Below are 15,927 nucleotides of genomic sequence, written 5' to 3'. Positions count from 1 at the left end.
TTCTTCTTCGTAGGGGGCTGTGGTCATTATCACTATAAGATAGATCATGACCACTGTAAAATAGAGCATTGGAGCCCTGTGCTTACCCCGGTAAAATATTAATAAGTGGAGAAAAAAGTTAAACTTTGTTTTCTCCGCATTTGGTGAATCGTTTTGTTGCTTGTATGAAGCCGATGATCCTTGGTAGTGAGAACTTGTCCACTATTTCTGTCACACTAAGATAGAAGGAGTAAAAGTATCCTCCTCGTTGGTAAGACCACTTTGGGCACTGACCAATAAAGTGGTTCATTATCTCCTCTTCCATGAGACAGTGTGGACAAATTTTAGGGACCGTTGTCGGCTTGAACTTATTAGTATGGTAGTTTAGTTCACAATGTCCAGTAAGGAATTGTGTCGCTTTTCTTGTGCTCTCTTTGCCAAGTTTCGGGATTGATCTGGCGAACTTGTGTCTCCATACTCGTTTGAAGTGAGTGTTGGGCAACGTTCTCCATCTTTCCCTCATTTTTTGATGACTTATGCTCCGCTGCCGCAGCGCTCCCTTCCATAATACTTTTGGTATTGGTATAGTAGCACTTGAGTGGAGTCCAAGTTATCAGAGCCTTTTTTGGCAAGAGAGTCAAGTACTGATATTACTTCGTTACTAATACATAATACAGTAATACAGTACTATAACAGTACTGCTACAGTACTACTACAGTACTACTACAACTGTGCTGCTACAGTATCGCTACTTCTGATTCAAGAGTTTATTTCAGTAAATATTCGTTCAAAATTAAATTATTTAAGTTTCAAATTAACCTAACAATATTTCTTATCAGGAACCCCCGGTTTACCCGGTGCTATGGGAGATCCAGGTTTGGACGGTGCACCCGGTCTGGACATGCGAGGATTACCAGGTCAATGTTGTCCTGAACTTATATAATATTTTATTTTTTCTGTTTAGAACATATGAACCGTACTTTCAAATCGAGCACTATAAGATAAAGGAAACGGGACCGTCCGGAAAACGTTGTCAATCAGTAAATAAAAACTGAATCCGGTCTAACATCAGAAAAAGGAACATTTTTAAAAAAGTGATACGTTTTAACCATATTGAATTTCCCAGGAATGAGAGGAGAAGATGGTGCTGATGGAGAAAACGGAGAGCGAGGAGAGGCAGGTACCTCTGGAGCACCAGGAATTAACGTAAGCTTCTAAAACAAAGCAAAACTTCGTCAATTTGCCTCGGTTTTGGGGTTCAATTCATCATTTTAACAGTCTGATCAATGTTTACCCCTATCTTGTCACTAAGAATAACAACCCCCTCCCTTTGCCAGGGTATTGACGGTCTCATGGGGGACGGAGGACTGCCCGGTTCCCCGGGACGAGCTGGTGTCCCTGGTACCCCAGGCCAGGGTGGAGAGCCTGGGTTAGGAGGAGCACCTGGTTCACCTGGTAGAGATGGGTTTAACGGAGTGAACGGTCAGAAGGGTACATCAGGTTAGTTATTTAGTTAGTTAATTAGTTAATTAGTTAATTAATATTTTTAATTGTTAGGTTACTCTCTGTAGACAATTATGAGTAAAAACTACACGAAACTATAAAGACAATGAGTCAATGAGTCATTAAACTATGAAGACAATGAGTCATTATGTTATTAGATTATTATTAGACTATCGACTAGATTATTATTAGACTACCGACCTAATCGAATGTCCGTGTAGGAGTGAACGGTATGCCCGGAAGACCAGGTTTGAGAGGAATGGGAGGAACCCCTGGTTTGAGAGGAGCTCCAGGAGCACCTGGTACTGCTGGAACTGATGGTACTCCTGGTGAAAGGGGACTTGATGGCACTACTGGCTTAAATGGACGAAAAGGTAGAGAGTTTTAGGTTCAAAATATTGATAAACTCAATTAAACTGGAGTGAAATGTATTTTTTTTGAATAGTTGTGCAGTCGAAGGCATTATATGTTACCTTTTAACTTCTTTTAGGTAGTCCAGGAGAAGATGGACGGGACGGTAAAGTACGTTACGCTCAAAAGGGAGAAAGGGGAGACCCCGGTGCTGACGGAGCTCGGGGAGCACCAGGTAATTGAAAAAATAACAAAATAAATAAAAAATAGGTAATAAATCGTTTAAATCTGTCATCTGAGTGACAGTACGCTTATCACCTCCAAATTGACGCGTTCAGAGCGAGAAAAGATCAAGATGTTGAAATTATTTATTTATACATGGTTAGTACCTGACACTTGCTAACCTTATGGGCGGTAATATACAAGCTTCAAAGCTTCAACAAGTTACGAGTGTAAAATTTTACTGACTGAGTCTTGACCAATGACCAGGTGACGATGGTTTGCTGGGATCTGGGGGAAGGCCTGGTCTGGATGGACTCGCTGGAATGCCTGGACGACGTGGAGGCAGAGGAGAGCCTGGAGTTCCCGGATATGATGGTCAACCTGGCCTGCCTGGAGAATTTTCTTACGTGAGTCCATTTAGATCGCAAAGATAAAGCAAATTGGCTGTTGTCACAATGTTATTTACATATTACATAAATCGATTTTATAATGGTTTGTAAATTTCACTATGATATTACTTTTTCAGAAAATTATCCTTTGTATTCAGGGATTCTTGTTAATTCACTCCACATTCCGGACCTTTACTGATAGTTGAAATTCGACATATGACGTCATCTAGCGTCATCTAGCGTCATCTAGCGTGAAATATCGCCAGATGATGATAGATGACGCTAGATGACGCTAGATGACGCTAGATGACGCCAATTAGCGACATTGTCGCTATACTCCAGTAGCAGGGAGGTGTTGAGTGTGCACTTTGCTGCATAGAGTTTTTTGCTACTGAATCGGGTTAAATAGGCCATTGGTAACTCAAATCACCGAGGGGGGAATTTTGTGTCGCTAGTCCCAACCCTGTGGAGCCACGCCCATATTTCATATAAGACGCGTATGTGGAAAATTCGTATCTCAGCCTCTGAAGGGCTTAGAGACTTATATTTGGGCTTAAAATGACTGCAATATGCATATTTATATTAGCACTATGAAGGTATCAAAGCCTTTAGGGACTTAGTTTTTGAGAAAAATGAAAAAAACTAATTTTGACCAAGGCGCGATGGCAATGCCAGGCTTTAAGTACTACTAAATTCACGAAGTTGAGTATATAATATTGTGAAAGTTAAATATTTATTTATATTTTAAATAGTTCTGGGGTTTCCATGTAAGATTTGATGGTGCCAGGTTTGTTCAGGCGTACATGGAAATTATGCGATGAATATATAGGTATATACAAATCATATCAATATAAAAATAGATCAAAAAATAGATCCAAAGATTCACACGGCAGTCAGGGAACTTCCAGACAGGATGCTTTTGAAACAGGTATAATTAGCGCTTTTGTAATACAAAGTAGAAATACCTACTTTGTTGCTGTCGTATTATATTCCACTGTGAAACATTGTTTCTTGATTGTACCGTGCTTACTACTAAATTACAATTTTTGAGTTATCTTTCACAACCTTTGAGATTAACCTACGTAACTGGATACCCTGCCTCTGGAATTCTCAACAGTACTCGACAGTTATTTTGAAACGTGTACCAATTTCGCCTACTTCTTGGTTCAGCAGTGAAACCTTGTCGTGAATATGAATGCTTGGTTTGTTGTCATTCCAGTTGTTACTCTTTGGGGTCTTTGTGTGATACTTGGTAAGTTTCAGACGTTACTTTAGCGATTATATTGTTGCTTGAAGTTAGTTCCTATAATCATCAGTGTATTTATTGATAAGTTATTGCTATCTACGCAGTTTGTATAATAAAGCAATATCGAAGAGCTAAGAGCATCGACTTTCAGGTTGTTTTGTGTTGATATTGTGGTCACGCAAACAGTGGCTTTTGAGAAGGCAGAGTGCTAGGAGGGTGACATATCATCGTGTTTCAATCAATGCTTTAGATGGTGTAAGTTTGATGGTCGACTCAACTATTTCGAATTTTCTTAAATATTAAAAAGTTCAGTATTGTACTATGAATAGCTCTTTCGTGAATATGATATTTTTGTATTAAATTACTTCGTGATGATGGGTCTAATAAATTTAGGACCTAGAGATTAGTATATCAGAAGATGCTGTTCCCAGAGTGTCTTCACCACCTCCTATTGACGATGAAATTCCAGGACCATCAGGAATAAATGTAGGTTAAAACATTTTTCATTAATTAATTTTTCATTAATTAGTATATCAGTTGTGCAGGTTAACAATATTTTGTATACTAACATTAATTTAATTGTTATGAAGCTTCAAGTAGACTCGGATTTTGTATTTTGTAACGAGAAATGTATCCTACAATGTCATTATTTTTAGAGTAATAAAACGGGTCCTGAATCCAAGATCAAAGGAATTAGTCTCTTACAAGACGGAGCAAAACTTGCAAAAAACACGAATGCGAACCGAGTATGTGTTTTATGCAAAAAAGAAGAAAAATATCCAGAGCGTGATTTAAAAGGTAAAATAAAACTATAATAAAGCTAGTAACATTTTAGTTAAATACAATTTGAATCACTTTTAATTGATAGATTTATTTCTAACATAGTCATTTCGAGCTTTACTGTTTTAAAACGTGACGAAGCTTAATTCTACAGGAGATGACGATAAACGAAAGATGGTGTGCGAAGCTGCCATTAAAATGGGAGATAGTGAAGTTCTAGACAACATAGCTAAATGTCCTGACACTTTTCGCTTCCACAACCAGTCTAAGTCCAATAAAATGAAAAGTCCAAAACAGTGCTTTAAAAATTATATGAGAAAATTCAAAGAATTTAAACCCAAATCAACATTAAAAGATCTATCTCAAGAAGCACAAGGAACGTCCAGTGAAACTACAAAAAGAAAACGTGAAAGCACCAGGTCTAGATCAGCAAGCGGAGAGATACCTGACCAACCGAGTAAGAAATCTAAAGCTACAAAATGCTCCATCTGTCAAAAGCACCAAGCAGGATCATGGCCAAATCAAACCTCACAGCTATTCAGAGTCTCTGAGATGAAAATGGGAACCTCACGGGCTTCAAAATTTCTGAGTGCAATGGCTTTCAACGAAGATGATCTCCGCAGGCAATACATCTACTGCCAATCCGTAGGTGACATCTTTGCAGCTGACATTTACTATCACAATGCATGCATGAGCTCATACCTACGTTCTTATGAGAGACAGGTTGAAAAACTTATGAACAATTTTCATAGAGAAAGTGAAGAGAATATTCACGAAGACGGATTGAAGGAGGTATTCGAAAAGCTTGATTTTCAAACACAAGCTTACAAGCTGACCGATATCACAGAGTGTATAAACAATGATTTAGATCTTAATTTCAATAATCGAGCGACAAAATTCAATCTCATCAAATTATTCGGAGAGGATATATCATTTTCTTACCCTAAAGACAGATCTGTGACCCAGATAGTGTTCAAGTCATCAGTTCCAGTATCTGGAATTATTGAACATAACCTTAGAGATCGTGATGCAATTACGGAATGTGCAAAAATCTTGTCAGCTGAAATCAGTTCATATAAGTTTGAATTGGAGGACAGTCTGTGCTTGCCCAGTGATTTGGCTCTATCTCTAGAGCGATTCAAAGATGAAAGGCCGCCTCAATGGTTGAAGTTTATCTCGAAACTGTTCTCGGGCAGAAAAGTTGTGCAGGGGGATTCGTGGTTTCTGAAATTTGATGCATCATTTCAGTTCTTTTCTTGTTGGATCTCTGGTCTTAAGACACCGATGCATTGTGGCATAACACAAGCTGTTCACTGTCTGACAAAGTCACGAGAACTTATTGACATCATCAACAGGTTCGGCTTTGGAATAGGCTACGATTCAATGAAAAGAGACGACATTGAAATGGCTCAGACAGATATCGATACTGCGGGAAAGGATCGATGCCCAGTGAATAATTCTATTAAACCTGGGATTCCGATCCAAGGAGCTGTGGATAATTTCAATCACAAGGAAAGAACTGATAGTGGGGGAGATGTCAGCAACGACACCGTTCTTGTCATATGGCAGAACGGAAAAGAAGATGACATCGAACCTAGGACTATGAGTAAGCGTGACACGACCAAATACGCTGTGGACAGAAAGCGGAGTCTACAGCATACATTACCTTGCCAGCAGCTAATGACGTCGCAGCTTGCTAAAAATTCAGGAGAAATAAACGAGGAGTTCTCTCCGATCACTCATCACATACACAAGAACTCAATTTTGACTGAAGTGAACGACGATTTCTTTGCATGGTTTGTGTCCAGACTCAAATGTGCAAACGATATTCCCAATTTTACTGCTTTGCTCAGTAAATTAACATCTAGGGAAGTTAGGATGATGACAGCGAGATCATTTATCCCGATACTGCCGTATCCTGCCACCTTGATGGACAGCATCTACACTTCTATGATGAACTTCAAAGATGTGCTGCATCAGAGAGGCGAAAGTTCTGGAGCACTATGGTGTGATGAAGGGGTGTACTGTCTGGCTAAAGACATACAACTATTGAAACCGGAATTGTTCGGGTCAATATTTTTAGGTCTTGGCCCGTTCCATTGGAGTAAGATAATCATGGGGGCAATCGGAAAGTGGCTAAATCCCTCAGGAATTGGAGAAGCCCTGAAAAAGTCCGGAGTCTTTGCAGCTGATGTCGCACTGTCAAGTGTTCTGAAAGGAGGTGATTATATGAAAGCAAAAGACGGCATTAATATGATTGCTGAGTCTATATTACGTCTACAATATGAAGCTTTTCTCGAAAGCGATGAATTCATTCTATGCAAGGAGGAAATCGATCTTGATGGCATAGAATTTGACATTGAACAAGTATTAACAAAAGTCTATGATAACTCTGACGGAAACGACTTTGAGAGCTGTTGGGAGAGTTACAAGGTTTCATTAGACAGGTTACACAAAGCGTTTCTTGAGTTCAAAGGATCTAATCACGGAAACGAAAACTTTCTCTACTGGGAGATTTTTCTGAGAGACATGTTCCCGTGTGCGAGAGACTTTGAGGTATCCGTCCGAACTGGAAACTGGGAACTGTTTCTTTCTGCAGTGGAAAGGAGTTTAGGAATCTTCTTTGGCACAGGGAAGCCCAATTACAGTAGATATGGAGCGCTCTTTTATCAAGATTGTTTGGATGTACAGAGAAAGTTCCCTGCCCTACACAAGCACTTCAAAGATGGGAACTTTGTCTGTTACTTATCAGAGCGCAAAGGAAGTGCAATAGGATTTGACCAGGCCCTGGAAAAGGCATACAACTTCACGGCTAAGGCAGCAGGTGGTATTATTGGGTCAACTCGCCAGAAAGAAGCAGTGGCTCTGTGGAACATCATAAAGCACCACAAAGATTTGTTTGTCTCTTTCGTAAAAGAAACAGCAGATATTGGTGAACACCAAGGAGAGCTGAACCATCTTCACCACGAGTTCAATCTTAAATCTGCAGGGAAGGGCAAGTCTCGAGCAGAAAAACTGGTCAACTACATTAAAACAGTAGGCAATCCGTTTGAAGTTGATAGCTCTGCTAAGCTGATCAATCTAACAAGTCGTGAAGTCGTTGAAAACACAGAGTACCTGTTGAACTGTGTCGAATTTGGACAAGCAAACTATGCCGAATTTGTCCAAGAACGTTTAACTGACAAAAGCAAGAGCTTACACGCCTCCATAAGCTTTAAATATCAGTCTCCTTATATGTCCATTGAATCCACTGTAATGGCCAAACAGAAGAAGGTAAAGGTGCCCACAGACGACCAACTAAATACATCTGCAGTAAACTTTATCGAGTATGCAGCGTCCAGGGGATGGGGTTTGGAGGAAGTGATCATGTATCCTTTAACTTCACGTCCAGTTTATCTTCTAGAGAAAGATTCCCTGAAGCAAAAGAAAGCCCCCAAATCAGATCTTTCTAAACAATTGCTGCAATTACTTGACAAGGAATCGATTGTGATTAACAACACAAACCAGATACCTCATGTAAAAACGACAGCAGTTGTAATTGATTTTATGGCGATTATCAGGAAATGGACATCAGTCAAGTTAACAGATGTCAAAACCTTCGGCTCGTTCTGTGAGAAAATTCTGAATAACGTGATTTCATATGGGCAGCAAAGTGAGCAGATACATCTCATTCTAGAAAATTACAAAGATATGTCCATCAAAGGAGCAACACGAGCAACTAGAGCAACCAAAGACGGCAATTTGAATCTAGGTGCGGTTTGTGAGGTGGTGTCTGAGGAACAGTCCTTGCCATCTCCTTTGAATGATTTCTTCGACAGACAGTCTAACAAAATCAGTTATCAGAACTTTTTTGTAAAATATTGTTCTTCTCACTACAAATCAGCAAAGCCACTTTATTTGGCAGGAGGCTTAAAATCGGACCCAGATAAATGCACAGTGATTTCAGATGGTTTAATAACTGAAGCGATAGAATTTAGGGCATCTCATGAGGAGGCTGATGATCGTATTATGTTTTCGATCAGTAAGATTCATGCTTTATCAACAGAAAGTTGCTGTGTCTCTGTTGTGTCACCTGACACAGACATTTTCGTAAACCTTCTTTACTATCTCCAAAGTGCATGGCATGGTCTTAATCTTTACTTGCTCAGGAAGGGTGATTTTAAAGTAAAGACAATACGCCAAAAAGAATTGCTTCCTCTACACTTGCTACTGGGCAAGGTCGAGTCTAGTCTAGTGAGAAGCCTGCCAGCAGCTCACGCATTAACAGGTTGTGACACTGTTTCAAAAGTTGGCACAAAGTTGGCTTTGTTAAAAGCTTTAAAGCAGTTCAGTCATTTTATCGAAGATTTTGGATTGGATGTGCTTAACGAGGATATGCTCGAAAAAGCAGAACAATTTTTGGTGAAAGTTGTAGCTAGCAAGGCCTTCGTGAACTGTGCAACTTTTGATGAACTTAGACTAAGGATGCGGCAGCAAGTAAGAAACGTAAGATTTGTGGATCTTCCATGCTCATCTAATGAAATAAGGCAGCATATTAGAAGGGCATATTTCCAAGCGAGGTTGTGGCTCGAAGCTGCAACAGGGGATGCATCTCAGATCCTTGATGTTACGGAATATGGATACGACAGCAACTTATCTCCCACTTGGTTTGTGCCTCCACAAAGACCCCTTGATATACCTGAACCATGTAAATGTAAATCCTGTGTCAGGATCACCTGCCCATGCAGACAGAAACAATATGCATGCTCTCACTATTGCAAATGTCGTGAAATGTGCAAAAATCCGATCAATAATGCGAATTAGCAGAGATTTAATTTATTTTTAGTTACATGAGTAGACATTGTTTGGTAATTGTAAAAGTTTATATAAGACGAATTGTTTGTCAGTACAAATCAGTTATTTTGATCATTTGTAAGCTTTTGTTTATATTGTAACTCTTCTGTCAGATTAAGCCAGCACATTTTTACTTTTCACAATATTATACACTCAACTTTTTGAATTTTAGTAGCTTGAAGCCTGTCATTGCCATCGCGCCTCGGTGAAAATTAGTTTTTTTCATTTTTCTCAAAAACTGAGTCCCTAAAGGCTTCAGTACCTTCATAGTGCTAATATAAATATGCATATTGCGGTCATTTTAAGCTCAAGTTTAAGTCTCTAAGCCCTTCAGAAGCTGAGATACGAATTTTCCACATACGCGTCTTATATGAAATATGGGCGTGGCTCCACAGGGTTGGGACTAGCGACACAAAATTCCCCCCTCGGTGATTTGAGTTACCAATGGCCTATTTAACCCGATTCAGTAGCAAAAAACTCTATGCAGCGAAGTGCACACTCAACACCTCCCTGCTACTGGAGTACTAAGTGCACGGCACCTTTCGAATGTCGCTATCTAGCGTTATCTAGCGCTATCTAGCGCTATCTAGCGCTATATGACGCTATATGCTTATATGACGCTAGATGACGCTAGATGACGCTAGATGACGCTAGATGACGCTAAGCACGCAGCACTGACGCCAGGCGACAGATAGCGCTATTTTCATAAAATTTCCGCCCTTTTTTTTGCGACATCTAGCGGTATCTAGCGCTATCTAACGCTATATGTCGCAACGACATCTGACGCAACGCTATCTAGCGCTATCTAGCGCTATCTGGCGCTATCTAGCGGAGAATGTCGGTTTGTGACAGTTTACGCTAGATATCGCGGCGACAGCTAGCGGTAGATAGCGCTATCTAGCGTAAACTGTCACAAACCGACATTCTCCGCTAGATAACGCTTGTTAGCGCTAGATAGCGCTATCTAGCGGAGAATGTCGGTTTGTGACAGTTTACGCTAGATAGCGCTAGATAGCGCTATCTAGCGCTAGATATCGCGGCGACAGCTATAGCTTTGGCTATAGTTGTTAAACGTTAAATATCTAACGTTGGTTATAGGTTTTATTTTTAACGTTGCAAAACGTTTATTATTTGACGTCAGATCAAGGTTACCTTATTAACTATAAGCAGGGTTTAAAATTCAACTATATTTTAAAGTTGTATGTAGGTTTCATATAAAACGTTGTTAAACGTTAAATATCTAACGTTGGTTATAGGTTTTATTTTTAACGTTGCAAAACGTTTATTATTTTACGTTAGATCAAGGTTACCTTATCAACTATAAGCAACGTTCAAAACTCAACTAAATTTTAACGTTGTATGTAGGTTACATATAAAAACTTTGCCGGCTGGTATAGGCTTAGACTAATATTTTGAGAAAAAGCGGCGCGTGATAGTAAATTACGAGTATCACCCGTTAACGAGTGAGATTCGTCCAGTATAATACCTGTTTATGCTCTAACCATAGCCCTCTCGCTAGTAGCACGTACGCTTAGACACATGGCTATGTGAAAGAAGATGATGTAAAGATCTAAATGTTAAATTAGCATTTGCAAATTAATAGTATTGAAATCTCGCACAGCAAGTTATTAAAAGAATGTAATGAGAGTCGAGCCGAATTTATTGTTCAGTAATCACATATATCGTACCCACGAGTTTTCAGTTTACGAACTACGCGCAAGTGTGAAGTGCAAGCGCGAAAGCTTTAGTGCAATTTAGCTACGAAAATACCAAAACCCTTAAAATGCGATGCATTCAGTATTTAGAATTAATATATTATAAATTTATAAGTTATGTCAATCCTCTTACCTTGGGACCCAGGCTATTATGTTCATAAACATTAAGATTTGGCGAATAAAGATTTGGCGGAATGACAGGCTGAGCGCGGCCCAGTAACAATCCTCGGGATCGGAATTATTTTGGATAAATACTTTCTTTACAGCTTTGAGCTTCGAGTAATCTATTTGACGATGTTTGTTGTAGCGCGATGCACTACTGGGCCGCGCCGCGCAGCCAATAATATAATGCTTCTTGCAACCACTAGTGCTTTACTAAACATACTTGGTCTTTACGTTACTGTATGTACGAACTTTTAAAAGGTGTCGAACTGTACAAATTTTAAATAGCTGTCGAGGAATTTTTACCGAATTTTTTAAAAAAATTTTGTTTTTTAATCAGTAAATGTAATCACTTCAGTCCGAAAAATTTGTTATTTTTGTCCGGGAGGTTGAATTTCAGATTTAAAATATTAACATGCATCCGCACGTCATCGTTTCCCGCCAAACACAAATTTTTTCCCGATCCATGACTCAAAGTGCCAAAGGCACAAAAGAGTCAAAGACAAGGGTTAGCGATCGAGGTTTTTTTTATATGGTAGCTTTGCGAGTGTGCGAGTGTGCGACCGTACGTGCCTGCGAGCACTGTTATCGCCCACGTGACTACCTGCGCAAAGTTATTTTGCGTGACAATCTGAATTATATAATTGTTGGCGCGCGGCGCTGAACCAACCAAGTACATTATTAATTTCATCATGTACGTATCCCACTAGGCACTAATTAATAGCATATTATTATTATTTTGAGTTAGTATTACTATTTTGCACAGATCCGTGTCAGGTTGCATAAACAATAAACATATTAAGGTTACATAGAAGTATACACGATTTTCAAATTCAATATAGAATTATATTAACTGGGCGGCGCTCGGCGATCGGCAGTCGGCATGTCACTTCGCCATATTTGCATGTTTATATAAACAGTAAAGACTGAGCCGTCCCCAGGTTGTATGGAATATGATAAATACGCCATCACGGATCGGGAAATTGAGCGGCCATCCACAAAAGAAAAGCGGCCGCATTTCTTGTTGCAATTAGCTTTTCATTATATATTTCGAAAATTTATGAGGCGAATTTTTCCCAAACTAATCCCGAACTGAAAAAACGTGCCGAACTGTACGAATTTTTTACGACTTTTGTACGAACTGACCAACTATGTTACTAAATTGGCGATATGCACCATGACTGGGCCTCGCCGAGCTGTGAACATGAACAGTGAAGGATTGACATCGCGCGTGAATCAACGCGCGCGATGCGTTACTGTGAGTGTGTCGCGCCGCGCATCCAAAAATGCTTCTCGGTATCCAATAATGCTTTTCGGCGAAATACACCACTGAGCTGTGAAAGATTGGCATCATGAATCAACGATGTTAGTAACGTGTATAAATTTCGTCGAAATAGTACGTGCCGCTTTCTTCCGATCCCGAAATGTTAAGGGTCGACGGTCGTTTACATATTAGTATTACGTAATCAGCTGAGGAGGTTGGGGTTTTCAAATGATTATTGATTACGCTAGTGTAATATTGACATAAATATAATAGCTATGGTAAAACTGATTACGGGGTATGTGAACGACCCCTCATTGTTAGTAATCAGTTCCATACATAGCTATTAAGCTAGTAGTATTATCAGCATAGTTGTTACGGACGTCCTGGACGAACTTTAAAAAGGTGCCGAACTGGACGAATTTTTTAACGAAATAGACGAACTTTAACCGAACTTTACAAATTGGAGCCAGTTTAAATATGTGTACTCGAAAAGGAGAAATAAACTAAGAACAAAAAAGGCCAGAAAGCTGGTTTACGTTCACTCCAACTTAAAGCTTCTGAACGACATAGCTAGCGAATCAGCAATCTGGACAGAGAGCACTAGTGCTGGCACTAAGATCACTAAGATCACATATGCTATAGATTATTTAGATAACAATGATAATTTGAGAGCTGTTGCTATAATTGATGCTTAATTGTAATCTGTGAACCAGCTCTGTTTATATATTTTTTCAATACAAGTATGTATAACTATCTAACTATATCATTTGTTTACAAGTGTAATAGTGATCGCACCTAAGCCATTCATTATAAAATCAAAACATATGCCAAGAAAATTTACGCAACGAATTTTCACGAATTTTCACGAATTTTTAAAAGGTGCCGAACTGGACGAACTTTTCGCATTTCTTCGACGAACTTAACAACTATGAGAGGCACGGCTTAAAAGGTGACCAATTTATTTTACTTGCTCGTGAACTGATTAAAATTGGGACACACATCTAGTGAGTACAGCGAATGGGCTACTAGCCCGGCTAGTTGGACTGATTGTACTGCCGGCTCACTGATCACGGTATTTACGGGAACTGGACAGTACAGTGGAAGACAGAACAGTGGAACGTTCCTAAAAGTGTGGACAGTACGGTGGAGCTTTCCTAAAGGGGACAGTACGGTGGAGCTTTCCTAAATGGGTGGTTGGTTATCACCCACAATACTAAGTTTAACAAAAATATATTCCCTTGTAACCTTCATTGTTTTAGTTTGCAAATCGAAAGAGAAAGAAACTTACACTTTACAGACGATAAAAGAAGTTCTTAACAGAAACAGAAAGATTGAGCATCTTTTGTATTGCAAACTCATGAATCAACGGCTTAACCCATTGGGGCTATATTATAATTGTTGTCTTAGGACTCTGAGCTTGGTCATTAAGCTGTATTATTAAGTGCAAAATGGATATAATTATATACGCTATATGTATATAATATGGTATTTAACATATGTAACAATTTATTCTATCGCATCGCAGCTTTCAATAGTTTCTAAGTGTCCGTGTGCCTAAGTATACAGCTAACGTAGCATCATATTGCGGTAATACAGTCAGCAACTCTGCACTCTGGTCCGCTTCAATCGATTTATAGTTTGAAACTTGGGGGAGTTATAGAATTTACAACGTAGTTTGTTTATTAAAATATTATTGAAAGAAGTTTATTATTATATTTTATACTCATTTGATGACTAGGTATGGGTGTTAAAATAACGTATTCATTTCAGTTTATTGAGGATAGTTGTTTATATTCAAACAGTTCTCTTATAGCTTGATTGACGATGTCAATCCTTCACAGCTCGTAGGCGGCCCAGTTGTGCATCGCTGCAATCTTATAACATAGGTGCAGTGTGTTTTAATGATTTTAACGGACATAAACACTGCCTTTGAGAATCTCCATAAAATATGATAAGCTTTATTTTGTTCCGAAAAGCTTTTTCAGCCAGTCAAACTCAAAGATAGATGTAGTGACTTTGCTTATTTTTATAATTATTCGGTATTTACCAGTTCAACTGCTTTTATAATTTAGTTGTGCCATACGTTATAGATTACGAGTATTTGTCAGTTTGTTTACCACAATTAGGTCAATTTTCAATGATCGAATAAGTGCAACTTCATTTTATCGCTTATTACCAAAATTGCAACTTATAGATTAAATCACTGATTCGATTTCCAACAAACTTTCATATTTCACGAATAAAACAGCAATGATTGCATATAATGTAAACTCATTACAAGAATTACTCTATCCTTAACATCGAGTCCAAGGTTTTTGTGCTTTCCACAATGCAGAAACAGAATGCTCAGTAACACAAGTAAGAGTAGAATAATGAAAGAGAAAATACTTACACCCTTCCACTCTTTTGGTATATCGATCATACTAGCCACCCTTAATTAACTTTGTCGGCTACGAGGATAGGTACGCACTTGAACGGGACACGGGCTGCCAGATTATAAAAATTAGAAATTAACGATCCGGTCGCATACTAATCGTGATCTTATCGCTGTTTACGATAATTAAAGGCTGAAATAGCAAAAATTTTAAAAATCTGCTGCTTAACTTAGACTTCAAGGTATTCTTCGGAATAGTCTCGATTCGTGAACTTGGTCAAAGTAAAGAACGTTGTTTCTCTTGATATTAACTTACGTCAATTAAGTGGACTGGCTCCGCATATAATGAGATTACCGATGTGACTATATTATGCATACATAATTCAAAATATTTTATATGCAGAGGCCGAGGCATGCCTTCAGTTAAGTTTTGTTTTAGGAAACAGTCCCCTCAGTGGTGCTTGTCCCATTCAGTCTGAAAAAATAAGTCCTCGTCAACACTGTTGATTTTGCCATTGCGAAGCTTTGTTATGGGTAATTGAAGTTTAGAACTAGTACAAATTTATTTGTAAACTACAGTCATTCATTTCGGTTAGCATGCAGCAGTTTTTGATGACTTTGATATGTTAAAATATCAATATGTTAAGTTGTATATTGACATGTTCATATATCAATATGTTATGTTGTATATATATATTGATATGTTAATATATCGTAAAACAAAGCAATAATAAGATAAAACAATTCCACTTTAGCGTATCGTCAAAGCAGAAAAATGAAGGTTTTCGTGATCCTGATAGGAGTCTTCTCAGCTGTCTGTAAGTAATGTTTATTTTTTAGAGAATAGAACATCGTGTGCTTGGCTAATTTATTTCTGTTAACGAGTACCACCGTATGATAATACAACTGCTTTGTTATGCAATCGAACAGACTGTTGTTACGTTTAAATAAGATTAGAAGATTTTAAGGATAAATAGTACAATACAAATTTGAGAATAAACAACGTAAACAGTAAACACCCACAGCGGCGGAAGTCATGAAGTGTAATGGCGCTGATGGCGCCACTGCCGAGGCCTGCGTCGACGGAGTTGTCGCATGTACATCGTGAG

The 15,927-nt window shown here is 38.7% G+C and overlaps 3 protein-coding genes across 3 annotated transcripts in view; all 3 read left to right on the top strand.

Annotated features, from left to right (window-relative positions):
- Positions 1-15,927, top strand: part of LOC134825063 (LIM/homeobox protein Lhx3-like) — a 667,636-nt gene that overhangs the window by 284,441 nt on the left and 367,268 nt on the right. The gene's annotated exons all lie outside the window — the stretch shown is intronic.
- LOC134824858 (uncharacterized) overlaps positions 1-15,927 on the top strand; it is a 57,231-nt gene that overhangs the window by 39,377 nt on the left and 1,927 nt on the right. The window contains exons 2-3 of the mRNA XM_063836836.1: positions 15,574-15,636; positions 15,844-15,922. Coding sequence (XP_063692906.1) covers positions 15,594-15,636; positions 15,844-15,922 — 122 coding nt within the window. The 5' untranslated portion in view covers positions 15,574-15,593. The remainder of the gene's footprint in view (positions 1-15,573; positions 15,637-15,843; positions 15,923-15,927) is intronic.
- LOC134825473 (collagen alpha-1(XXIII) chain-like) lies at positions 369-5,026 on the top strand. The gene is made up of 8 exons (XM_063837687.1): positions 369-620; positions 819-896; positions 1,106-1,185; positions 1,317-1,479; positions 1,704-1,856; positions 1,973-2,068; positions 2,323-2,462; positions 4,826-5,026. Exons 2-8 carry the CDS (start codon positions 842-844, stop codon positions 5,024-5,026), a joined length of 888 nt encoding a protein of 295 aa, XP_063693757.1. The 5' UTR covers positions 369-620; positions 819-841.

The sequence above is a fragment of the Bolinopsis microptera genome, chromosome 13, assembly GCF_026151205.1.
Source record: "Bolinopsis microptera isolate Bmic1 chromosome 13, MBARI_Bmic_1.0, whole genome shotgun sequence".
In the NCBI taxonomy this organism is placed as follows: domain Eukaryota; kingdom Metazoa; phylum Ctenophora; class Tentaculata; order Lobata; family Bolinopsidae; genus Bolinopsis; species Bolinopsis microptera.
Note: the sequence above shows the minus strand (reverse complement) of the source record. Positions and strands in the feature narration are given on the sequence as shown.